This window comes from Aythya fuligula, chromosome 1, assembly GCF_009819795.1.
Source record: "Aythya fuligula isolate bAytFul2 chromosome 1, bAytFul2.pri, whole genome shotgun sequence".
NCBI classification, from domain to species: domain Eukaryota; kingdom Metazoa; phylum Chordata; class Aves; order Anseriformes; family Anatidae; genus Aythya; species Aythya fuligula.
Window position 1 is genome coordinate 53,485,856 of NC_045559.1, and position 27,406 is coordinate 53,513,261.

At 42.7% G+C, this 27,406-nt stretch overlaps 1 protein-coding gene across 1 annotated transcript in view; it reads left to right on the forward strand.

Moving 5' to 3' along the window:
* MRTFA (myocardin related transcription factor A) overlaps positions 1-27,406 on the forward strand; it is a 101,034-nt gene that overhangs the window by 13,805 nt on the left and 59,823 nt on the right. Inside the window, exons 3-4 of the mRNA XM_032207809.1 lie at positions 4,899-4,962; positions 15,252-15,513. Coding sequence (XP_032063700.1) covers positions 4,899-4,962; positions 15,252-15,513 — 326 coding nt within the window. The remainder of the gene's footprint in view (positions 1-4,898; positions 4,963-15,251; positions 15,514-27,406) is intronic.

Genomic DNA, 27,406 nt, shown 5'->3' on the forward strand with positions numbered 1-27,406 from the left:
TGCTTAAAAAGAGGTAAGGATTAGCGCATCCTCCTGCAGTTACGCAAGGCTGTGCCTTTAAAGAATTTTTATCAGCTGTGTCCTGAGGGTCAGTGTCTTTTTCCTGAGAAACTGTTGAAGAGGAAGCGGAAAAAAAAGCAACTGTTCAGCAATCTGAAACCGTCAAACACCTACTCTGGGAAAGCCAAATGTAATTATTTCCTGCTGGACACATTGCTGAGCTGAGACTGAAGGCAGAGGATGTGGTTACACAGACATTTCTTTTAGTATTGGGGCTGTCTCGAAGAGCTCGTATTCCCATCTGCTTTTTGTATTATTATTTTTTCCATCGTGTGCTGTCACCTCGGCAGGGACGGTGTCTGCGGGGTTGGGAACCCGGTTTTTAATCGCTGTGCTTTCTGCTCTGCCCCCAGCCCCAAAATGAAAGCTAGGGGAGGGGAGAAGGAAGGCGTAAATGGAGCAGAGGGGAGGGAGTGCAGAAGCTGGTCGGTAAGTGCTGGGGCTGAAAGGAGCATTTTTTGGAGCCTAAAACTGTCCCTGGGAGTCCTCTTTTACGCACGTGCATCAGATGGATGCGATGGACGGGGCTGTGTCAATTCCCAGCCTCTGGTTCCTTTGTCAAACGCTCCCCTGGCGCTCCAGGGAGATAACAGGAGGTTGGTGTGTGCGTTTTACCTCCCCTCCTCTGAGTGCTTTATGGAGTGCAAACACAGCTGAGTGGCTCCTTCAGGGGAAACGGATGGCATCGGGGGGAGGACGGTTTGCGTTCCCGGGTTTAGGTTTGTCACGGCGGGCGGCCGGGGCGCTGGGATGTTGAAACGCAGGTCGTCCTTGTGGAGGGCAAACCATGCGTGCAGCTTGCACAGGAGCCTGCCATCAATCTGATCCAGCGGTTGCAGACATTAAGAAACAATGCCGCTCGCCGGAGCTCAATTTTCTGTGAGCCTTTTCTGTTTCTGATCCTTATTTTCCATGCAGTTAAATCTGAGCTTGTCACCGCGCAAGGTGCTGCAGTTGTCTAAATGATGCTTTATGTTGAACGAGTCGAAGCAATGAATTCAGCTTCTGCGGCAGTCCTTGCCCCCTTCCTCTCCCCTTTTCTCTTGGCGGTGTGCAGTTTCTGGTGTGAAGAAGTATTTTGGATGTAGACACGCTGCCACATCGATAGCATCTCCGCATGAACGTGAAATTTAACACACAGTCACGAGTCCTCTCAAATCTCACAAGCTGAAGGCTGAGCTTCTAATTGGGGGTTTCCTTTTGTGCCTTAACCTCATGCCATCTCTTTGCCTTTGCTCTCCCACCACACACTAGCATGTCAACTACTTCTACTTATCCTCCTTCATGAAGCTGTGCTCCCTCTTTCAGCTCCTTTTGGCCCTGCCGATCCAGAAAAGCAGGGTTTTTGTGGAGCACAAGGAGCGTGGTGGCTGCTGCTGGTGCACCGGCATGTTATTTGCCAACAGCTGAGCGGTGGGGGCTGCCTCCCAGCAGGTTCCCAACTCAGGGAAGTAAGAATTTGCTCCTGGACACGCTCAGGAACTGCTGCTGCTGTCGCCTGTGCTCGCCGTGGGTGCGTACCCAAGGGTGTGTGTGTCACAGACAGGAGCCGCTGGTGTAAAGCAGCGCAGAAAATTCTTCATTTTCCTACCCTCCAGCAAGGCACATAGATGTGCGGAGTGCACCTTGTCTTCAGAGTCCCTTCACGGTAGGGAGATGGAAATAGGATATCTACTTTTGAGAAATCAGTTCTGGTTCAGGACAAGACCCTACATCACGGATTGTTTCACCCCGAAATGATTGCTTTTCATCCTGAAATGATTGCTTCCTGTGACGCGGGGCGTGCAGGGCTCGTGTACTGCACTTCCTTGAGTTCTGCCCCGTCTGTGGCTAAGCAGAGACGCTCAGGGTATGTTTTCACTGCACGATTGATCCATGCAGTTGACACCCTGTTTAGCTTTACTCAAATGAGATCATCCTTTACACACAGCCATACCCATGTTATGATGAACTCATTCTTTCTGCAACTGTTTATAAGTGTGAAGGTACAGAGCTGAGCTAAATTCGGACGGGATTCACTTTCTGTCTCCTGCCGGGGAACTTTCCCTTCCTTTGTCAGGAAGCTGCTGGAGAAGCCCTGAAGTGCTCTACTTGGATGATATCTTTAAAAAATATATTATTTTTGTTTTTGCCCTCTCTTCTGGTCGTGTAACAGTACAAGAAGTTTCCCAAGAAAATGTAATGGCAGCTTGTATTTGTATTTTGTCTTCCATTGGGTAGGGAGAGGGGTTTCTCTGAGTGGTCAGTAGGGCCAGGTTAATGTTAACCCTAACATAACCCTAAAACCCTAACTTCTCTCTAAATTCTCCCTCTCCCACCCAGTCAGGCATGCTTTATGGCAACACCTCGAGCTTGACCCTCTTGAAAGCCTCCGTCTGAGAGGCAGCGTGGCTGCTAAAGACGTGCTGTGAGCTCTGCGCTGCCGTGTTCAGAGCAGGCTCGCGAATCGTGCCGGGGTGGCTGCGTGCTGTTCAGACGTGCTCCAGCTCCCCCAGTCACCAGCGAAGGCAATAAGCCATGGTAATCACTGGAATCGCAGCCATTTGGCTTGAACGTGTAAACACTGGCATGTAAACATTTCCATTGGATGGAGGAGTTTATCAGCGAGATGAGACTTCTGCATTTCTCAGAGATGACACTGTTTTTTCTTCCGAAAATCTAGGACAGTCGAATTTTCCTGCGTTGACTAGTCAGAGGAAGAAGGAGGACTGGAGGAGTGTTTTCATTGTGCTAGGAGCAAAGAACAGCTAAAGCAGCTTAACTGGGGAATTTTGCCAGAAGATGCCTCAGTTATCAGGTTAATCTTTGCTCGTTGGCTGCAGTGGAGAAGGAGCAGTGAGGAGCTCACCTTGCCATTACGGTTGTAAGGCAGTCTTGGGAAGTTTTGGTAAAGTTGGACGTGATAAGTTAAGCTGGATTGAAATTTCAGGGGATGACTGGATAAGGGTAACAATAAAGCAATTATACCTGCAGCATCTCTTACCTGAATGGTGCACACGTTAGAAAAAAAGTTGCTGACTGTCCGTGCCCGTGGCAAGCCAGTGTACGGCCCGCGTAGGGTTCTGATGACTAAACAGGCAATTGTGTGTTGCAATGCTTTAACCACCTGCTAGGATTGAGCAGGGACTTCCTTGACAAATAGAGCTGGAAGTTTTATAGTTGGCCTTTTATTGTCCAGGATATCTGGAATAAAACTACTTCCTAGTAGAGGAAGAAAGATGAATGTTGTGTGCTTGCGTGATACACAGTTAGGGACCAGCCAGCAGAAATCTTCAAATGAAACCCATCTCTTAACTTGGCCACACCTTCATGTATGAAAAGTCTTTTCAGGGTACCTGGGTCTCCAGTAATAGCCAAATAAATCCCATTCAAACCAAACAATACCAAAAACCTGGAGTAAAGATTTAATACATAGATAAATTTAACTCATGCACTTACAGTCTGTGATTAGAAAGAAATAAAAGCTGCCACACAAGCCAACATTCAGTATCTAAATTTTGATGCTATGTGCTTACTGCTGTCAGGAGAATGCTGCAGCAAAATGACATGAAAAAGCATTTTTCATCAGGCAGTTGTTTACTATCCTTGTAGAAGCCTTCCCTTCACCTCTTGAGGCTTTAAAACCAAGGCATTTTTGTCCTTACTTTTTAGGAAATCTAAGATTTATTTGTATCAGTTTTTTAAATCCCTTCTCCTACAGATTGTTAATTGGATGAGGGTTGACCAAGTGGATGTGCAGTTAGTTACCTGTATCAGTGAGCTTCTTCAAATTTTGTGATACTCTGACTTTCTGAGCATCTGTGGTCATTCTTTCCCCAGTCTAACTGGTGAAATTGGTCTCATCCCGTCAGATGTTGGTGTCATATTCAGCTCTTCCCTCACTTTCCTCACCCCAGCTATGTCAAGGCTCGTGTCCTAAGCCCGTTCATTCATTCTCAAGTTTGTATTTGGGGAGGTTCCTGGGTTTTGTTTGTTTTCTCACTGACAGGATGTCAGCATCCCGGCTGCACTTGTGTGTGCCCGCAGAGTGCTGCTGGTGTCTTGGAGGCCCTAAAGTCTGAAAAACCCAGAGGGGAAAATGGAATGGAAATTCTGTATTAAAACCTTCACGTGATTTGTTCTTTGAATGTGGCCTGCAGAAGTAGAAGTATGACAGCTCCAAATCAACTTCCGACCCTTTATATTCCTGTTTGAGAGAGGTTTTCCAGAGCCTCTGAAGTAATCATTTTCTATGCAACTGCAGCTGTGCACGTCTGTTAAAACTGTATGCAAAGAGAAATGGTTGTGTTACTCCGGTGCACCTAGGGGTTTTTAAAGTGTGTGGGATGCTTCCCTCTCCCCACCTGCCTCCTATAGGATTCCCATTGCAGTCTTGGCAAATCAGTGTACTTTTTCTTTTTTTTTTTTTTAACCTTTCCCTGTTTTTCTTTGGATGTAAAACATGGTTTAATAAACTAGTCATAACAGTCTCCAACTTCTAGCATCTAATGTTTAAGAATTATTTCAGTATAGGGATGGAAAGGTTGAGTGTATCGTTCGGTGAGTATTCTGGCTTGGTAAATCTCAAACAATGCATTCTTCAGAACTGACAAGCCAATGGTCCTAAAGTAGAGGTTGTGCCCTGGAAGCAGCGTGGGTATGTATATTCCAGCGTGGCAGCCTTTATTTTCAGTCCAACTTCCGTCGCGTGTGCCAAAGTAATTAAAGATAATGGAGAAGAAAAAAAAAAAAGAGGAAACCTAGGTGTAGGACTTGCTCCTTTACTCTTAAAGGAGAGAATGGGCTGTGGTGGTTGTTTTTTGAAGATCCCTGAGCATGTGTCCTGTTTTCCCTTTCAGTGACTGGGGAGAGAGCTGCTGGCATGGAAGTGAGCTGGGTTTGTCCGTGGGAACTCTGAGTAAGGTATGTGTTGTGTTCTCTTTGCTACCTTCACTCTGCACCTTTTGTTCATATGTGCTGAACTGAAAATCACTCGTGGTTACTAAACACGAGGGTTAGTAGCATACCGAAGGGAGTGCTTTGCAGTGGTGCTGGTAGGAGGTGTGACAGCAGTCGGGTAAGGACTTGGTAGTGTAGAGCGTAAACGTACTCTTGTGCCCTTTCCATTATTGCCTAGCAATTAGTCAAGTTTATCACAAGTTAGCTTGCGCTGTGTTGCAAACTTTTCACAGTGTTTTGCCTGCACGTTTTTTTATGGTACTTGTATAGCTAGCCTGATTTATTCGAGTATATAAAGGCAGACAATTGCAATTGTTTTACATACAGTAAAACTGTAATGTCTGCCAAGATGTAACTGAGATTACCACGATACAGTAGTGCCCAAAAGAGAAGATGATATATTCAGACATTATTTGTAGTCCCAGCCTGAGTCTCACAGTGAATAATAGAAAAATGTTTTAATCTACTGCAGCACCAGAACACAAGTCCTGTTTCAGCTGTCCTTCCTCTGCTGGCTCTTAGTATTGTTGCTTCAAAGAAAGAAAACGTTGGTCTGTTTTTTTCCATACTGGAGAGGTTGAGTTTGTTTTTCTTTGAATTGGCCAAGTACAGCAGCAGTAGCAGTATTCCCCATCACCATCACCCTGCCACGTTACCCACGTTCATTAGATTTATGTGTCAGGAAGCACCTCTTGAGTGCTTAATGCTTTTCAATAAACTGTTTAGCTTAGACAAGACAGTGGTATTGATACGTGCTTCCGTATGAATCACTGAAGAAAATTCTGATCTATTTTTCAGTAGTGGGGAATGCTAAGGGGTGGGAAGTCAGCTCTCACAGGGCAAAAAGGGAACAGAAGATCTGGTAACTCGGTCTCAATTGCTGGGCTTCCACTTAAACGGATGTCCTGCCACTTGCTGCGTTGGGAGGTGCCAGTAAATTCAGAGAAATTTGGTTTCCACACCCAGTGTCTATTGATGGGGAGGAGAAACAAAGTCAATTCAGATTGGTCTAAGTTTTGTAGACAGCCTCATACTGTCATGACTAAAGAATGTGGCTGGGATCAGAAAACTTGCAGTCTCCGTTTCAAGCTTTGGTTTCACACTAGGCTTAACATGGGGTAACTGAAAACTGTCACTTTTCAGTGGGCCCCGTTCCTCTGTGTTTTTATTTTGGTACCTTGTCTAATGAATCTGTAGTTGTAGGTTTTGGTTAGTTAGTATGGTGGACAGCAAGCATTTTTCAAGGTGTAGCTTTCCATCAAGAAACAGTGTGCTGAGCTGACTTGCTCTGTGGCTGCAGTCACTGGATTTGAAGCCCAGAAGGTGAGAATTTCATTTAAAACTGAGGTGAGAGCAGAGAATGGAGGTCCATATATATAGATATATTCTAAATCATAACCCATGATCACGCTGGATTAGGCAAAATGTAAAACCACCCCTTTACTCACAAAAGTGAGATGCTAAAAAAAGATCTAACCATAAACTCCTTCAGATAGTTTTAAGTTCTGCAGTTGTCTGCTGCTTTGTGCTGAGATGAATACTTGTGCTGTGACACCATTCTTTTCCTTTTTTTTTTTTTTTGCCTTAAATTTTTTTTAAAGGCTACATTAGTTCCCTGAGTTGTCACCTTCCTAGCCCAAGTCACTGCTCTGCTATGCCCTAGATCTGTGAGTCCTTGTCCCAAAGTTCAAATCTTCTGGTTGAAAGCATATTGTTTCTTGGGAAGTTTTTATTTCTACTCTCCTCTTGTCCAAGGACTTTTTCTTCCAGATCTGCCCTTCAATGTGAACTCCTTCGTTCTTCCTCATCCCCTCAGCTTTCCTGCCATGAATTCCTGAGCTGAAGCTCACATCTGGCTGCAGACCATCAGCATTCCCTTTTCTAGTTTGCTGCAGCCTCCTTGCTGCCATTGACTGTTGGCATCTGTTGTCACATGCCTTTAGTGCTGGCTGGATCGAATCCATTGCTTCATCTGCTTGCCCCTTTGGGGGGGAAGGAATGCTTTGCCTCCTACATGCAGGAAACTTTAAAAAATGCACCAGATGACAATTGCAAGGAAGTCGGACAGAAGGTGGTGAAAAACAGGCATAGAGCAATCCTGTTCTGAATACACTATAGTTCATCATGCATTTCTTTGGCACCCGTGCGAGCTTTAAACAGCTTGCTCCCTCTGTTGTGCTGGCATAGGTTTTTTTGTGGCCATGGTGAGCCACTCTGGGGAACAGATCCTCCTGGAAAGAAGTGGTTTTTGCTGGATTATTTTTCATCTGGTCCAGTACATGTTGTCTCCGTAAGATTTATGCTCGTTTCACAATGAGGAAGGTATGAGAGTGGGAATGTGTAGCAGACTGCTTAAGTTGGCACTGCTGCTGGATGTTTAAGTGTGCTCTTTGACATTACAGTCAAGCTGATCTTTCAGCGAGCTGCTGTTGCAAAGGCTGGTCAAACCTCCAGGCAGCTGTGCTCCCCGGCTTTTTCCTTTGCATCAGAGCTGGTGATTGTGCAGCCAAAGGGCAAATCCATGGAGCTAACTGATTCTTGCACAAAATGGCTTCTAATTTTTTGCAGAGTTAGTTGTCTGACCTGCGCCTCTCCGTCTAATCTTTTGTACGCCCTCAAAAGAGAAGCAGCAGAATAGCTCAGGAGGAGGAGGCTGGGTTCTCCTTTGAGCTATAAAGTTGAGCTGTATCACGTCAAAGGCCTAAAATATACCAGTATACCCACAGACCCAGGAGAACTGAACATTGTGTCTTTTTTGCTCCTTTTTGTTCTTTGAACTGCAGTGAAAATTGTTATTTCTTCAGCAGCTATCTTTAATCTCCCCAGCTAGGTGATTAATTCAACACACCGTGAGGTAGGATAGAATTATGTGTCTGTAGAGTATTTCTCTGGTTCAGGGCTTGTTGTCCCTTGAAATTAGAATTGCCTCGTTCATGCTTTGGGCTTAAGAACTTCAGAAATAGGTGGGGAATTCACTTTTTTTTTTTTTTTTGAGCAAGGATTGTTTATAATAAACAATCATAAATATCATTATAAATATCACGGTGATTCTCAGAACTAGCTCTGATATTAATCTGTTCCTTTGTGTACCCAGAGTTTCATGAGCTTGAAAGCCACAAAGTTCCTCCAAATGTACATTGAATCATGACAAGTATTTCTTAAATATCTGGAATGCAAAACTACATTTCTTGGCCTGCAAGTTGTGGTTTTAAGAAATGGATATTTTAAAAAGATTGTTCAAAACCTCTCAAAGGCTTTCTATCACTTCTGGCCCGAGTAAAATGACTGCTAGTATCTCATGAAGAAAAAACTTACGGCATGAGAAATATGGCTCTTGATGAGTGGTCTTTAAAGTCATGTGGGAGGCTGTATTTGTCTACGTGGACTTCTCAACAGCAGAAATTAATGGTGTTGAGTGCTTTGTGTTAGTTGTGTTCTTTGGAACTTTTCCCCCTCAAGTCTTAACATCTCTATACAGATGCTCATGCCTTTTGTCTGATAAGATTTCGTGTTGTTTTCTTGCTGGCCTGAGCATGCCTGCTGCCTCTTGTGCTGATGGATTTGCTGGAGGCAGTAGCTCCTGGGGATGCTTCAGAGATGGCAGCACTTACTGGAAGGGTGCTGGCACTGTGCACACACAGACCCAGGTTCTCTGGCTCAGGAGGTTGCACCCATCTGTTTCTTACCAGCGTCTTGGTTCGAGTGTTGCAAACACTGGATTTTTAGAAGAGATGTTGTAGGATAGTAACTTGCAATAATGGTGAACCGGACAGTTCACACGTTCAAATCACTGCTTCTAATCCAGGAGAAATTTATTTATTTTGCCTGTTGTTGCCTCCCCCTATCCCGATTACTGTGAAAGTGAAGTAAGCTGCCCGATCCGTTTTGCAGAAGGCAAATTATATGCAGCATATGCATTGAAATGCACCATAATGTAAGATCAGCTCTCTTCAGTGTGTCTTGTGCAGTTTTGCTCCTTAACTTAAGGTTTGCGAAGAACACACTGATGCATTGTCTGGTGCAGTCTTTGTGACACTGGCATTGTTGTTTACTGTGCTGCATAGACTTCGGGGACAGAGCCATCAGTTCATCTCTGGGTTAAGTGGAGGAGTAATTCTGCCAATATTTGTTGCACAGTTTCAGCTTACAGACAGGAAGCTAACTATTTTTTTTTTTTATACAACCTTAAGTTTCTCCTGATGGTGACTTTTCTTTGATATCTAAAGAGAAAAGGAATACCTAACTGTGGTTTCACTCTGATCCTTACAACCTCTCAAGCTAATGTGATGCTGCCGCTTCCATCTGCTGCAAGCCTGAGTTGTCCTGAGCTTTTCTTTTGATTTGTGATGACCTGGGGGGAAACAGTTGCCTTTGGGCATGACATACCATTGTCTTCCTCTCTTCCCATTCATTTCAAAGATGATCCACTTAAAGCCACTTCGCCCCAGATTGCCTCTTCTGTTGGCCAGAGGACCTCAGCTGGCATGGTGATTTAGCAGAAGGGTGCTCTTAAATTTAGAGTAGAAAAACCTGTCTGCTGGAAATAGCACAGCTGCACTCACGGGCTGTTGCTGGTAACTGCTGGAGGTTGCCGAGCAATTCTTAAACTGGTAGGAAATTGGCATTACCCTGGCAACCTGGCCCCCAAATGCAAACAAGGGAAAGCTGTTTAGAGAGGTGTCCTTGCTTGATTTGGGAATTTTGACATGCATCTTCCTCTTTTTCTGTGCCTCTTTGATTTTTACTTTTTTAAAATTCCTTCTTTTTAATAGGTTTTACTCTGATAATTGAGGCTTGATATTAGGAAAGGTGGTACTGTTCTTTGGTTCATTGAAATACCCAGTAACAAAAACTTAATTATACCACGATCGTGTGAATATTGATACAGTCAAGCAAAATTTAGTGCAGGAAGACCTAGAACATGTGTCAACGTCCAACACGAATGCTGGATAGGTAAACCATATATCAACACCTTAGGGTAGCAGTGTTGCACTAAGCCATCCTGATATCTTTTTTATTCCCTTGTACCTCAGTCTCCCTTGTGCTGGTGTGAGTGTTTGTGTGGCTGGGTTGCAAACAAGATCAGGAACTGATGCAAATCAAACCCAGCAATTTGTCTGTGTGTGTGTGACCCGGTCGGATTTAGCCTGGATCAGTTCCTTGATCTGGCTCAGCCTTGGCCCACAGGAGGTGAGGAAGGAGCAGGCTGGACTGTTTCTTTTGTCGGCAGTACCAATTTAGCCTCTAACCAGAGGATGTGGTCTTGCGATAAAGCTCAGTTGATCTAAGCTGTCTCTCGCCAAAAGGGGCGGTCTTGGATGAATGCTTTTGTTGCTTCCTTGTGCTGACATGGGTGCTTGTCTGGCCTCACGATGGGGTGATTAATGGAGCTAAAATGGTGGGCAACTAATCCTAATTCTCCATCCTGCCACCCCCTGGTCTTCTTTTCCCGTAGCTCCGTGAACGAGCTTACTGCAGGTCAGACAGGTTTCAGTGCTGCACCCGTCTGTGTTGCCTTTTCACCTCATTGGCTTTGAGCTATCCTTCAGGGATTCTGGGTGAGCAGCTCCACGAGAAGCTTCTGTAAGTAAGTTTGTAACGTGGTAAACGCAAAGTAAGAGTACTTTTTCACCAAGGAGTAAACTAGTCAGATTTACCCTGTGTTTACTGTGGTAATGGGGTTGGGATGGCAAGAGGATGCACCTAAAAAGAGCATTTACTCTTTATAGTTTGCAGATTTGATAATCTCTTTCCAATGTGTATCCAATATTGAATACTTGGATATATTGGATCCAATATAGATTCCACTATATCTGATTTGAATGGGATATATATTGAAAAGTGGGCCAATGTGAACCAACTCTAAGTGCAAGGAGGAGGTGCAACCTGGAGGTGTTGAAGACCAGGTTGAATGAGACCCCGGGCAACCTGCTCTAGTGGGTGGCATCCTTCCCCGTGGCAGGGAGGGTGAGACGCGGTGATGTTTGAGGTCCCTTCAAACACAAGCCATTCTGTGATATGGTTTTGTTTGTTTTATAGCTTTCTCAGAAATGACTCTGCCATGTCTGTCTGTCTGAAATTGAAGTTTGTTAGATGCCTCCAGAGGTCAGAAAGGGGTGAAACTTATTCATGTATTTCGGTGCAGTGTCTAATGTCTCCTTTGGGTTGCTCCATCGCTGCGTGAGGCGATGGTGGTGTGGTTTATGGCAATGGCCATAAGGGACAGAAACGAGGAGCTGGACAGTGGAAGGTTCAGAGCTTGCTGAATTTGGTGTTACTGTTGTGGAACATCTGCGGGATCACAGCCTCTTGTGTCCCAGAAGCAGCTGGGCCAAAAGGAGAGAAATGCCATGGTAGGAAGCTTTTTTCTGGCCAGCAAGAGATACAAATCCTTGGGGGCACTCACCCTGAAACCCTTGTGGAGCTGCAGAAGTGTTTACTCTTAAGGCTGCCCATCAGCTTCTGCGTGACTCACTTGAAGATCTTCATGGTATGGTACATTTCTTTATGGGAAACTTTCTGGTCAGTTCCAAGATGACAGGCAAACAAACATTGCAACATTTTAATAGGGTTCTAAATATTACTGGGTGCAACCGATCATTCTGCTGTGACTGTCTGGGAAGACTAAATGCAGCCCCACTGTTGGTCACAGAAGAGGATTCCACGTCTTTCACAGGAGATCTGTGATTTCCAAATAACGTGACATGGATGACTATAAATCCTCAAAGCATCTTCCTAATCCCTGTATGCCCTTATCTGACTTTTAATTGAAAATACCGAAATCAAACCCATCTAATTATAGCTTTTACTGTAGTCTGGTGGACCGGATGCATTTCTTTAGTGGGCATTTTTTGCATTTTATTAAAACTTGGCATTGCTCTGAAAAAAAAGTTCTCTTTCCGTTACGTAGTGGTGAGTTGTTGGGAAGTATTAATGGTGTAAACAGGATCTGTTCCTGGTGTTGTGCTGGCACAAACGTTGGTGTGGCTGCATGGCAAACTGTACCGGGGACCTAATCTATCTGGAGTGAACCAAGGTGGAGCTTGTCCACCTGGATGAGATTTCTCAGTGGTTTGTTGTGTTTAACGGCAGGTCCTTGTGCTGGCCTGAAATGGGAGGGGATGTAGAGGAAGGAGGATGTAGGATTTCCTAACACATTTAGTGATTTATCCCAGTTTAGTTTCATCCGAGCTGCAGCACTACTTGGAGCAACAGAATTGTTGTCCACGTCGGCTGAGATGCGCAGTGAGACTGTTTTTTTTCTGCAATTTGTGGCAGCGTTTCCCTGTATTGTGCTGATGCTACCGTGGTTTGTATGGAGGAATCGATCCAGCTGAAATACAACCCAGGAAAAATGACATTTCAGCCAAGTCAGCTTTCTGGTAACAGTTTGCAGTGTGGCTATACGAGCAGCTCTGCTGGCACAACAGAGGACGTGGTGAAAGGGGAAGAATGAATGTTCAGGAGGTGCTTAAGCTTTGTTACTTTTGATGTGGACAGACATTGAATGGCATGCCAGCTAGGATTAAGAAGACACCTCCCATCTGTGACATCTTCTGCATCAGTCAGGAAACCTGCAAGTTTTCAGCCTGCAAGCATCAACCCCAGTGATGATCCGAGGCCTGCGCTGAACTTCTCTTGGCCAATTTGCTAGAGAAACTCTCTTTATAACCCCAATATCAATTAACACCAGTTGGTTTGGTACTGCTCAGAGTTGCATATTAAACTGACACACAGGCATTGACCTCCTGACCCACTCATTGTGGGTAGGCCAGGCTAGGCTGCTTTTACTGCAGCTTGGTGTTGTGCTGTTACGTACAGGGTGTAGGGTTCAGTGCACTGGCTAATGTGGATATACCTAGATCAGGAAACCAGATTCTGCTTTGCAATGCTGTTGTTAAAATGGTGTTTGAGATGTGATTGTCCTACTTCATGCAAACCCCTGTTAAACAGAAAATCCAACGTGTTATAAGTTCCTAAGTATATTTCCTATTTTCCTAGCTGAGGCAGATCTTATGAATTTGAGACATTTGAAATTCTTCTTGAAGAAGGGACTCTTTTTCTTTTCTGGGATGGATTGGGATGGGGGTTGAGCCTCCTACCATCCTAAATCCTTGCTGGGTAGGTGTTAGATGCCTGTCACCTGTCTGTGGGTTCAGACCTGCTTCCACTTGTCCTCCTACATGATCCCACCGAACTCATTTGGTACCAGACAAGGTTTAATGCCTCCAGTGCATCTCCTTTGAGAAAACAAATAGGCTTTAGCCCCCATAGGATGGGTGTAAGTGGTCCATACCAGCCAGCCCCCTATCTGAGCACATAATCTTCCTTTTAGCCCCTTTCCCCAGGCCTCCCATCACTACAGGGACAGGGCCTGGGGCCAAGCGTGTTGGCCATGATTTAACTCTTTCCAGCCTTTGAAAGGATTGCTGTAGCTTACTGAACTATTATTCGAAATCTGTGTTTTAAGGGCATACGTTTCCAGGCTTTTTGTATCCAGTGCAAAGAGAAGAAGGGCACAATCCCATTTTTTTTTTCCTTGTTGCAGATTACCGTTAAAATTTTCTCTCAAATGGATGTGAGCAGTGTTTGCCTTGGACAGGAAATCCATCAAGGAGGAGGCAGGCACATTCTAGCCAAATTGTAACTGAAGAAAAGCAAATACTTTGTATGGCAGTAAGCTTTGGCTCAGTCTCATTTGTTTTGTTTTAACGAGCACCAGCTTCGGTTAGTGGCTTTTGTTTCCTTTTCTTTTCTTCTTCCACGTTTTTCCCTGCTTCTCCTCAGATCGTGACACGGGATCCTGGGACTGAATGTGTGACAGCAGGGATGAAATAGCATGTGCTTGGTGCCAGAAATGCTTATTGCTGCGTTCAGTATATACTGAACAAGTTTTTGAGACAAATGTACTGCCACTTATCCTGATCTGCGCACGACAGAGCAAACATGACTAATCAAATGAAGTACGAAACTGAAATGAAAGCAGGGAAAATGATTATTTGAACTACTTTATCAGCTATTAATGTGTTGAATGTTGTCACACGCATTCAGGTTAACTATGGGTGTTAAGTGGAGAGTTCTTAATAAAAAAAAAAAAAAAAGTATTGTTAAAGGTGTTTGTCCAAGTCTGCACATTCTGATCGATTTCTGGAAGATTACCAGCTGTTTTTTCCTTAGCTGCTGTGCAGCTAGCTCTACCTCCGTCTTCCTGAAGCTGAAGGTTAGCCTCTGGAAGAGTTTTTTGCTTCTTAACGTGCCTCTGGTGCAGTGGAGTTGGTAGTGGTAGTCTTCTGAGTTTTGGCTGGGTGAAGCAGCAGCATACTGCGAAGCAGGAACCTTTCATCTTCATTAATCAAACCCAAATATGATTGTCCTGGTGTACTCCCTGTTGCTGTTTAACTGTTAACACAGTAACCATTCCACTGGAGGCTTCCAGCTGGTTTGTTTCTGTTTAAATTACTGGACGTAAAAGAACTTTAATTTCAACATAATGTTGGCTTTTAAATAATTCTTTAAAGAACTATAGAAATACAAAAAAATGAGATCAACTTGTTATTTTAATCATTAAACCCCCTTATATATTGCACACTTCAGTTATGGTAGACGAAGCTTTAGACAGGAAAACTTTTCTGTGTACTTTTTATATAATATTTTTCTTGCATTCATTGTCATTCATAGTGATGGGGAAAGAAAGAACAGGGCAAAATAACTATTTTTTGAAATGCAAATTAGATTATTTAAAAATCCTCATTCGTACTCAGCTGTCCTTCCAGGTTGGGTATGAAGGATTACTTTACCTGACTGGATTTCAAATTGACAGTTGTCCTCTTAAAACACCGTTGTTGGTATAAAAAGAGAGTAATCAGGAGTTCAGCAAGATGCTAAATAGGATGACTTTGCTGGAAGCTGGAGTATGGTGACCAACACTTTGTGGTGATTCTCAAGATTTGGTTCATGAAGTACCAAAAGCTGAGATCACTTTCTCTTAAGTTTTGAAGAAAATTATGATAATCTGTAGTTTTATCAGTAGTTTCTGTGGTGACCCTGTTGGAGGCATGTACAAGTTTATCAGCTGGTGAGTTTAGCAAGTTTCGATCACTAGATGTGTCTCAGCTGAGAACGATAACACAAACACTGTGCTAAGGAGCCTGTTCCTCTAGGATATGGAGGTGCCATAGTGAACTGGAGGTGTGGGTTAAGACTGGTATTTATCCATTTTTATTATTATTTTTTTAAATTTATTTGTCTTGTAGGTTGCCATCACGAAAGCCAAAGTGGATTTCTCCGGGGTGGTGTGCCTGCCCCCTTCCGTCATTGCTGGAAATGGGCTGGACGGAGGAGGGGCTGGCGAAAATGACGATGAGCCGGTGCTGGTGTCCCTTTCGGCGGCCCCCAGCCCGCAGAGCGAAGCTGTTGCCAATGAGCTGCAGGAGCTCTCCTTGCAGCCCGAGCTGACCCTCAGCCTCCATCATGGCCGAAACCCCAACCTTCCTCCGCTCAGTGAAAGGAAGAATGGTAAGTGGTGCCACGAACGCGGGTCTCATGCAGTACGTCTCCACTGGTAGGCTTACGGGAAGTATCGCGGTGTTGGTGTGGTACATGTTGAGTTGACAAAACCGATTCCCGTTGTTAGATGGGAGCGGCTGATGTTGCTGTAGAAGTTCCGGAGAGTCTAGTGATAAACGCAGGTAGGTTGTTGTAGGTGAATACCAGAAACAACTTCCAAACGCCCATGTGCTTGTAGTGACTAGAAGTTGTGCAAGACAAGAGAGAGTCAAAGGAAGTGTTAACGCATCCTCTGACTACAGCCATCAGGGATCTGTACATTTTTCTTTGCCACTTTGGTCTGTACATTATCGGGGTGGATAATCTTTGTCACTGCAGATGTCTGAAAAGTTCTGTCAGACTTGTTAGAAAGAGGGACAAGACCTGGAGTTAACAATTAAATACCCCAGTAGGCCTTCAAAATCCTGGAGTGAGAATGACCAGCACACATATCTTAAGTTGTAGGTAGTATATGAAGAGTTGTATGAATCCCTCAAACTGTTTTCTGACTGATGGTAGAGTGGCAGAATATAGGGTCCCTTGGTAAGGCTGTGCCTTGAATACTGTGTTAGGTTCTGGGCCTATCACTAGTAGAAGGACATCGAGGTGCATTTGGAGCATGTCCAAAGAAGGGCAACAAAGCTGGTGAAGGGTTTAGAGAACAAGTCTGAGGAGCAGCTGAGGGAAGCGGGGTATTTAGCCTGGAGAAAAGGAGGCTCAGGAAAGACGTTACTGCTTTCTACGGCTACCTCAGAGGAGGTAGTGGCGGGGTGGGAGTTGGTCTCTTTTCTCAAGCAACTAGCTTGGACAAGCAACTAGTCTAGAACAAGGGGAAATGGCCTTGAGTGGCACCAGATGATGTTTAGTTTGGATATTAGGAAAAATTTCTTCACTGGAATGGTTGTGAAGCATTGGAGCAGGCTGCCCAGGGAAGTGGTTGAGTCACTAACCCTGGAGGTATTTAAAGGATGTGTAGATGTGGTGCTTAGGGACATGGTTTAGTGGTAGACTTGGCAGTGCTAGGTTAATGGTTGAACTTGATGATCTTAGATCTTTTCCAACCTAAATGATTCTGTGATTCGAGGACATTTTCTGGTGTTGGGAGAATGTGAACTGTGTGAAGCTCAAAATCGCCAGCCTGCCATAAAACTCTCCGTATTCAGTACCATCCTGTGACTGACTGGTGAAACAGTTTGATAACTGATGGCTTCTGCCTGTGAATTCCTTTTGGTCATCTTCCATTACTCTGCCCTCTGGGGTATGTGTTGGTGGCTGTTGGCAGTATGGAGGGCTTTGTGTGCAATTTTTGCAGTGTGAATTGCTTGTTACCAACTTCTGATGCTATCGACTTCAGGATGGTTGACTCCTGCATGCTTTATAATGCCTGGCGTTATATGTTGCATTACATGCATTATATAGAGTTGTGTGTCGCAGCATATTGGAAATGCTGGGGAGCGCTGGGGTGGCTTTATAGCCAGTACTGAATGTGTCTGCTGAAGTGATTTCGAATCCATGAACTGTAGGACAGTATTTTGGGTTGGAAGGATACCTCACTTGACATGCTTGGCTCTTTAGCTCCAGAAGCTGAGCGTGCACCCTTCCCTGGAAAGTGTATTAGTGTTTTGCTAGTTGGAAGAATTAGCTTCAACCTGCAGTATCGTTTTTAAGAAGATAAAGAGTTTTCTTGTTCATATACATTATGCCATCCTTCTGCTTTTAAAGGCTGTAAAAATGGTGAAGCTGGAATCTGCAAAACAGAACAAAAAGCTAATAATCCTTAATGTTTGCAGTCCTCTAAGTACGAGATAAAAGACAGCGGATGGAGATAAAGGTTAGTAGAAAGTAAAAGAGAAGGAAATGCAATGTTAGTATGGTGGACTCTGATCTCAGCACATCTCAACTAGTGGTAGACTTGGGTATTTTATAGTTATGCTGACACAGAGGTATTTCTAATGAGAATTAAATGAGGTAGTTTTGAATGTGGTAGAGGACTTGAAGGCAGCATGGGAAAAGCATACAAGTCTTCTGTTTCCAAAACCTGACAGCTGGCCAACTGGAGGTGACATTGTGAATTTACTGGAGGCAGGATTCTTCCCTTTGTAGTGAGCAAGACATGACAAAAGGTCTGGAAATGGGAACAGTTTACTCTTGATGCCACAAGGAAAGGGTTGCTAGCGTTGGAACTGCTAAGAGTACCTAGTTTGGAAAAGGAACCTTGTAGCAGCACCTTGAGTAGATAAAAATGGGTCAAAACAGCATTTGTTATGGTCAGAGAAAAGAATATCTCTGTTACAGAAAAATTAGTCTATGTACAATGTACAATTCAGTTGTTTGAATAGATTTGAAAAATGGTATGATGGGAATGTTATACAGAAAATAGATGGTTTTTGTCTGTCAAAATAATGTTACTTTTACGGGCTCAGCCTTGAAGCTCTGTCATTGGGGGCTGCCAATCTACTTGACTGGAACAGGTAAAATACTGTTGGATTTGAAAAGTATCTGAAATGGAGCACCTCTACCTAGCTTTTGCCAAAGAAAATGAGGATATTCCCGGAAATGACTCATTAGGTGGGTCTCTTCGGAGCTGATGCTTTATCAAGTGCTCAGCACAATAGTGGGAATTATACTGCTGGAGGTGCAGCTTTTCACTCAAGGCATGAAGTCCAAAGTCCTTGGTGTAGACTACCTGACCTTATCTCCAGATGTATACAGTGTATTTTTTTTCTACCAGGGTGTAATATGTTATGTTATATGCTGCTTGTGTGTACGTTCAAGTATTGTGGGACTAAAAAGTGCCGTTGAAATACGGTTATCTGCAAACTGTGGCAGCATAAAAGGAGACTCGGTTCAGCAAGTTGCTGAGGAACGTAGCTGATGTGTTTTGAGTCGATAAACTTGTTCTCCCAAATGGGAAATTTTAAATTATCTTGGGAAAGAAACCGCACACCTGTTGAAAGCTTTTGAGCTTCTTAAAGCTCTTTTTTTTTTTTTTTTTTTAACACGATGCATCTTTGTTGCTATGCCTTTAGCTTCAAACAACCTTTAGAGACGATCTGTTAGTCGAGATGGCAATCTGCTTAAACATTTCAGCCATCCAGGGTGGCTGTAGAAGCCTATCTGGTGCCGTGCAACTGCTCCTGTGACAATCTGCCAAATTCAAGGTATGAGGAAGACTCGAGACGAGTGCTGCTAGGAGGGGAGGAGATGGTAAAACCAGAGGCTTGCTGGAAGCTGCCGATGTGTGTCAAAGGGTCTCCTGTTTGCAGTTCCAGACAGGCATTGCTGACTCACAGCTCAGCTCACTCCTTATGCTTTACTGCTTAACCCTTTCTGTAACTTTTCCTGCCAGGAGGTCTCTCTTATCTGTAGATGTCTGTAGCAAAATCCTACGTGGATCTGCACTGAATTTGTTACTTCAGGCAGTGGTTCCGGAATGTGAACTGTTAGCTGAGGTAAAATTAGAAATTTCTTTGGCATGTAAAGCATCATGGATTGTGTATCCCATGGGAGAACTGGGAGTGCAGTGCTGTATACACATGCTGCCACATGCCCCAGGACAACAAATTTCTTTCTGGCTGCTTGTAGAGAACTGGAGAACAGCAACAGGCTCTTTCTGGGGGGCTTCTGGTTTGTTTTGTGTTTTTTCAGGCCCAGGCTCCACTTCGTGTTCTTCCCTCTTACCCCAGCTACACATTATCCTTGTAGATCCCTGGTTAGATGGGTGTAAAGGCTTCAAACATGTTGCCTGGATAGTTGTCATTAAATTATACTAAATTAAAATGAGACAAAAGCCTTTAAGCCTGTGTGTGAACGACTGGAACATAACGGATAGATAAGATTTTTTTTTTGACACTTCTGTGGAAGGAAACCAAATGGGGCAAGGTGTTAGTAAAATATTTTGACACCTTTACTAGGCTCTACGCAGGCATTAAGCTTAATAGAGTATTTAAGTGTAGTTATTTAATTTGCCTTTTTGCCTCACAGTGAATTTTTTTTTTACCTGAATTTCACATTCCATTTCTTCTTTTTTTAATCCATGTTCATCAAGGCCTTGATCCCACAACTTTCTTAAATGATGAGAGATTACCAGGACTGACTCATTCTTGTAACACAGGCCACAAAAGGTCATTACGGAGTCATTTGAAGCAGTTACCTTGATTTCTTTTTATTTTTTTAGTCACCTGTAGTAAAATGCCAAGATAAGCTTTCCCAACCCTTAGGGCAAGGTTGACAACAAGGCTCTGATGAATGTGGTTAAAGAAAAAAAAAGAGAACAGGCTATGAATATATAATCTTGTGCAGTTTGATCACTTCTAATCAAGATTGTCTTTCTGTTTAGCTTTATTTTAAATTATAATTACTTCCCTAGCTTATTGACCTTCTCTTATTGACCCGTGTTCCCCAGGTGAATTCATAGTTATCTCTGTGCACTGATCATGAAAAACATTGTGTTAGAAGTCTACCACTGGCCTGCTGCTTCTCCCTGTAGGCCTCTTTAAGGTTGGGTAACATTCTTTCAGATGAACTGTTGCATTTTGTGATTACAGGTTTGGACAAAACTTGCACCGGCTTGTCAGTTTTTGGGGGTTTACTTGATCTGGGATGCTTGCCTTCTACAAAGTGCCTACATATGTACCGGGGGTAAGGAGCCTAGCTGGAATGTGTGGAATTTCAGTATGACTTGAAGTCATGTAACAGGCATGTGCTTTATGGATCCGAAGGTACTCCCATTGCTGTGAAGACCTCATCCTGTACAAAGCATGGGATTAATTATTGCCACATAAGCTGCTGGAGATTATACCCATTTACAAATTGCAGTGTTGAACTTTTTTATTTGAATGATTTTAAGGAGCTAATTTAGTGACTGTGTTTGTTTACTGTCAAAAGACAGAAGTATCAGGGCACCTGGTTTTACTTTAAGGAATTGTGTGGGTGATTGCTCCTATAATTATTTTGTTAGGGTTTGTGTTCCTGTCTCCTGCCTCTTGCCCATTCCCATCCTGAATTGTTGCACTGAATGCAGTCAGATTCAGAAATTATTTTTAAATATAACTTACTAAGATGTTTTTGCAAACATTATAATTGTCTTCTTGCTACTGTGACTTTAAAAGCATTATCAGTGTTTTTATAAAATCATGACACAAAGCTATCCTTTTAAAAAGTGCATGTTGTGACTTGAAGGTGGGCGTCTGTGTTTATCAACAAGAGTTGATTTTATTCCTGAAAAAACTGTTTTTTTCTGTTGACAAAATCATTCTGAAATTGTTTGCTCAATTTTCTTTTCTGTTCTGCTGTGTGGAGGATTTCTGGAATGATGTGACTTAGTGGCAGTTCATTACCAAGTGATGGTTTCTGCCTCATCCAGAATTTATGTGTGACAAAGATGCTTAAGTCTGTATTGTAACAAAGACAGGAAATATATAGCTTTCTCTGATCTGTCCTTCACACACATTCCAGCGAGGCTGCCTGTTTTCTCTTTTGTGTGAGTAAGAGGAATGCTTGTTAGAATAAAAACAACCAGTCTATCTTGGATAGATTTGTGCTAAGAGACTTAATGTCCCAGGGGACTATAAATTTAGTATGCTGTCTGAAAATTTCTGATAGAGCTATGAGATTCAGAGCATGATGGAAGTGACTGGCCTGCTCCTGATGGGAGCTACTAAACGACTGAGAAGTGGTAATCTCTTAAAATATTTAAAACAAACAAACTTTTAAATAGCGATGGGGGAATAGTTAAGCTGGAGGGAGTAATGCCAAAGGCAGCTTTAATGTGGTGGCTTTAACAAGTTAGCTCTCAACGCAGTTTTTGTTTGCTCCCCATCAAGTTAACGTGATTATAATGCCCTCCCCGTCACTGGCTTGTGATATCCCTCTCTTCTGTCTCTCCTTTCCAGTTACTTTCTTGCTCCATTTTGCCTTTGAGGTTTCAAGGTTGAGGGCTGATGGATGGATATGTAGACATACGATTTGATAGTTATTAAATAAAACACTCCTGGAAGAATTTAAACTGTTTGCTGAGCAAGTCAGACCCAGATCCGGGCAGTTGTTTTGCTTATGTAAATAAGGTCTCTTGGGTTTTGCTGTTTTAAGGGTAGTAATGGGGAAAGGAGGTCTGATTCTGTAGAGGGAGAACGCCGTTCTGCAGGACTCTGTCCTACTTAAATAGCGAGTGGCTGCTTCACACAAGATTTTCATCATTTCACAACCGTCACACGCTGCTAGTACTTGGCAAACTGAATCATGGCTTGGGTGATGGCCTGTTTCTGTAATGTGTAGCTTTCCTTATGAAAAATGTCAAGTTTTCTATAATTTGTTTATATTAGGATGCTATCAGCTAGTTCTGCAGGCTGCAGCTGTCTTCTACAATCAGTGCATTACCACGAGGTGTAGTGAAGAAATCTCCGGCTGAAGGCATCAGGTAGTGCAGTCTTCACCTCAAATAAGCAACATGCGGTCATATGGGCCTACAGGAGTTCTTGTTACCTCTGAACTTTAAAACAAAACAAACCAACCAACACCCTACCATTCTGCTAATATTAATAATAATCAATTATCTGTGTACATTTCCTTCTGCGTTCGTACTGCAGTAATACAGCTTGAGGTTCCAGGTCAACGAAAAGGTTTCTTTGTGGCAAGGCAAACCCCGTGTTTTCAAAGGGCTGTGCATACGATGCCATCTGAAGCGAGTTGGCTCTCTCCAAAAACGACGTGACACATTTACTCATCCGTGGAGACTTGTCACACGTTTTCTTGCCTTAGACATTAAAAAGTTTGCTTTTTTGTCACTTCTTATTTGCTTCTTTCTGTACAGTCATGTTGTTTTGTTTTGTCCTGCTTAATGCCTTAAATTTCTGCTGCCCGTAGTCACTGAGAATTCACACATGCCTTCTTCAGGGAGCTACGTGATGCTCCTGGGCCCTGTAGCAGAGTGCCTTTCCTCTTTGCTCACACCGCTTCCCTTTGTATTTCCACGTATTGCCAGAAAAATAAGCATGCATTTGCTGAACGTGGGCAGTTCCCTTCATTCTGGATGAATGCAGATATTCACAATAGGTGTTGAAATGACTCATTTTGGTCATGTTTCCTAAATTCTCAGGATATGGTTTTCCACTGTGGATCCTTTCCATAAGGACAAGAATTACCACTTAGGCTGGCTATTTATTGGAAGTCTGGTTGTGAATCCAAAACCACATAGGTAGCGTTTCACTATGACAGAAGGCCAAATGAGCTGATTTTTGTCCTTCCACAACACGTTACTGATGTAAGGAGTATGGAAATCAGATTAATATTACAATATCATCACGGCAAGGGATTTTCCTGTGCTGTTTAGAGTCCCCAAATGAGTTTCTGCTGCCTCCTTTGAAGCCCCAGATGTGTTTGTGGAGGGGAAGGAAGATGTGGTGCTAAAACCTGCCGTGTTCTCTCTCAGCTGTCGAGCAGCTGCTGGGGAGCTCTTGCATCCGAGTATTACAGAAACCCTGACGGGACTTAGGTTTGGAGGGCTCAGAAATCAGTGCAAAAGCCTTTTTGCACACCCAGTTCCTGGCTTTCATGAGTACTGATGCAATGGGGGAAGGATTCGGACTTGCTCCAAAGGATTTTAAATGCGAAAATTGGTCTTTATCTTTGATGCAGGGCTTAATGTGTTTTTGGGCTTGATGCAAGCAATGTGCAGTTACTTACTCGCAGGTGACCTAACGAGAAGTGACAATGAATCTTGGGAATGGTGGGGAATAAGGGAAAGCTGCTCTGGGGACACAGGTGTTGGAATTAGTTTCAGATAATTAAATTATCTTTTGGGCAAATTACTTGAGACTCTTCAGAGACTGAAATTGAATTTCCTTTCTGTTGGGAGCTAGAATCACCTAGTGAGGAAAGACTTTAGTTCTATTTTGTTATCCGTTAATCTCAAGAAATATTTGACTCTGAAAGTTTTATCCAATATCCCAAACCTTTTGAATCTGAATTTTGGAAACAGTGGAGGCTGTGATCCAGAAAGGGTGTTTTGCTTTTTTATTTATTTATTTATTTATTTATGTATTTATTTTAAGAAACAGATGCTGCCATCTATTTGGAAGATCTTCCAGTCCTTTGGTACAGTAGCTCAGGTTTAGTGCCCAGCAATGGGGTTTGATAAGGGCTAGGGGAAACAATACAATTAGCAAGACAAACGACTGGTGAAGATTGGCAAAAAGTGGCTGGATGTATATGGTTTTGGTCATGTTACAGGCAGGATGTATATGTTTTTGGCCATGTTGTTTCTAAGCTGAGGATGACTGCGTGTTTATGTTAACACTGGGTCTCCTTGTCCTTGGAATGAAGTTGCCTCATCAGCAGAGCCCCTTAGGGGATTTGAAAGTCTACCCAAGACGTCATCCTCCTCTTTTAAAAGGAGAAAAAACTGCCAGTTCTTATATCCGACCCCTTCCTCCCCCTTTCCTTCCCCTTACAGAGCATCAAGGGGCGGACCTTACTTCTGCAAACTACACATCTTGCGTTCCCCTTGGAGTATTCATTTTTCTCCTAGCAGTAATTTGATTCTGGGCTGTTCCAACTTGCCTGTTGTGAATAAGCAGAGAACTGCATGTTGAAAAGCTGAGCTTTCTCAGTAGGCGCAGTTTTCATCATATGAGGATGAGAATTTCTTGCAAATTTTGAACAAGGTTAAAGTTGATAGGTCTTCGTGTTTTTTTTTTTTTTCTTTTTTTTTTTTTTTTTTTTGCCTGTCTTTATCTATTCTGTATGTAAAGCGAATCTTTAAGGGATTGTAACTGTTGAGAAAAGGATCAGCATGACGCTGCTGGAACCAGAAATGCAGATGACAGCACTCCAATCAGGTATCATCCCCAAACATATCCCGTGGGTAAATTTTGCTAGCAAATTATGGTGGCTGAGCTATACAGGGAGTGCCAGGAGGGTATGGGACTTGGAGTAAAGACAAATCAGAGAGCTGTCATGATTTCATGTGCAGTTTGAATGGGTACTAGTTGAGTGTTAAACACTGATCACTTTCAAGCTTCAGTGGAGATAAAATTACCTTTCTGTTCTTCATTTGGTAGTCCCCAGTGTTGAATTAATGTGTGTCACGAAGATTAGAAGTTCCCTAGCAAATCTAGGACTTATTCTAAGGCAATTCTTCTGTTTAGCTTTTGGCTTATTCATTGTTGGTGGTTGTTTGAGAGTTTTATTGTTAATTATTTTTTCGATTAAATGTATTCTTGATACTTTGGAGAAAGCTTAAATTGTTATTGTTTTTTTTTTTTTTTTTTGTTTGTTTGTTTGTTTTTTTGTTTTGTTTTTTTTTTGGTGGGGGAGGAGTACTTCTCATGCTTTGAAGCTTCCTAATACTTATTTTATGACTTAGGCATTAAAATGGCATTGTGTTTATATGATTTTTGTCCTAAATGCTGTGGTCTTTTTTATGATATTGCGCTTAGCTGCTAGATACGTACAGAGTTGTATTTCTGACGTGTAAGACAGGCTAGAGTTAAAATTATCTGTTAATGACTGTATGGTGTACTTATGTGGGGCATTTTTATCTGCGGCTTTGGGACATTCTGTAGTCGTGAAACTTAACAAGTATGTATACATATGAGTGACCTCTGTTTTATGGATGGGAACACAGGATGACTAACCTTGGTGAGATTTGACAGCAAACTTGTAGTAGCTTAGGACTTTGCGTTTGCATTTGTGTACTCTTCTATCATTTGTAGAGTGTTGCCTGAAAAGTAGAACATAAAACTCCAAAAGTGTCAAGACAGATTTGTTTCCAAGGCAAATGCTTTTTCTTTTCCTTAAATAGTGACTTGGAAAGAGACAAGTGAAACAATAACTTCATAGTTTTATACATGTGGTTTTTTGTTTTAATATTTTTTCTGAACATCTGTGTTTCTTCTGGATGCACAGCATTGCTTTCCTTAACTTAGTCTTATATTTTGCAAAGTATTTGAAGATTGCATGTCAATAAAGAACCCTGTACGATCCTTACTTTGTAGTTCTGACATACTGTACGCCTCTTCGCAGAACCAAAGCACGTCTTCCACCTCCTGTTGTAGATTGGAAAGACAGGAGAGGTTTTACATCAGGTGTGCATTTGATACAGAGTACACGCTTCTTGTCCTAACCCATAATACTACGGAGAGGTGTTTTTGAGACTATACAGTCCATCATTCCTCTAGTGGTACTCTGGTAGTCTGTGAATTTTGTTTTCCTTGATATGTCAGTCTTTATGGGAGGGCCTGAAAAAAACGTTTACCTCAGCATGTGTTGTTTCTAACAGGTTTTCTAATTGCCTTAATCTTTTTAGATGAAAAAAGAGCCATGCAATTTACATTTCAGGGCACTTGTAACTGGATTTGTATGTGATATTCTAGGAAGCTCAAAGAATAAAATAAGACTTATCAAAATTAGGGAAACAACCTTCATTAAAAAAACTTTAGTTATGGCTGTGTTTGTCTTTTCTTCCGAATGATGAAAATTCTTCAGGCTTGCATTTAATTCTTAAGATGAGAGCTTCTCCCAGTAAAGAGAACTCATACATCTTGTTTTTGTGGCTACGGTCATTGCTTTTGCTGAAGTCAGCTAATTTAGGCTTAGATTATGCAGTGACGTTTCGCGATGTTGAGGCAATTTCCTGGCAAGCTTAGCTTAACTAACGAGGGATACAAATTTATTGCACCTCTTCCATCAGTGGCAGCTCTTTTTTCTCATGGATCAACTACTGCTGGGAAAATATTTAGCAATAAGCAGCCCAATGTTTACAGAAACGGGTTCACAAGACTGGTGGGGAAATAACATACGACAACAGGATGGAACCGTGCACACAGTAAGCTTAAACTTAAAGACTTGCCTTGAATCATGGAAGTGTATTACCAGCTTCTAGATAAGGAAGAATGGCTTCTGGATGCCAAGACCAAATTGTTAAAAAATTTTGCTTAAAAAATTTAGTAACTTCAGCTGCTGTTGACTGCTACTGTTGTTTGACTGATTATGGTAAGTCGTCTGTTGGGCAAACTACCTGAGGCTTTTTAGAGATGGAAAATGAATCACCTTTCTGTTATCTCCTTTCTGTTAAGAGCTAGAGTCATCTAATCTAGAAAGACTTAACTTTTCAAGGCTTCGTGGCCCCTATGTTCATCTCCATAAGCCCTGCTGGAAAGGTGGAAGCTGAAAACTATTGTACCAGTCAACTCATCAGGCTTTCAACCTGCTCCTCAACAGCGCTTGGAGAAGTAGAAGAATCATGGGCTAAGTTGTGTGAATAAATTATCCTGATAGGCTTGAGCACCCAAGCATTCAAAAAGCACAGCTTCATGACCTGCATGCTTTAAGAGTGCTTGACCTATGAAGTGCAGGCTGTAGAAGACTCCTCCAAGAGAATGCTTCTTCAGAACAAAATGTAAGTGAAGCAGAAACAAATTGATTATTGTGGTGCACATTGTGTTAACAGCAACAACAAAAATTAAACCCACCCAGTAGAACAAAAAAGGGAAGAGTAAAAGTCAACGCAGGTGATGACAGTTGAGGAAGAAAATGTGTAGGTGAAAATGAGGCTGAAAAGGCATTTCAGAAAGACAGTAGAGCCAGAAAAATTCATGAAGAGTAGAAACTTTACTGCTGCATTTGACGTCTCATTGGACTACTGAAATAATTTGAAGAACCGATCCAGCCATTCAAGCAGCAGTCATGCAGTGTGAGGCCAAGTTCCAGATTGACAATCAAGAATGTGGCTTTGGAAACCACTCCGTGCCATTATGTATGTTTTCATCCTATTGAAAGTGAAGCTGATGTGTAGGTCTGTACTGAGCTCTTGGCAGTGGGAGCTCCACAATTGTCCTTTTTCTACAAGAGTCACTTTCTGCAG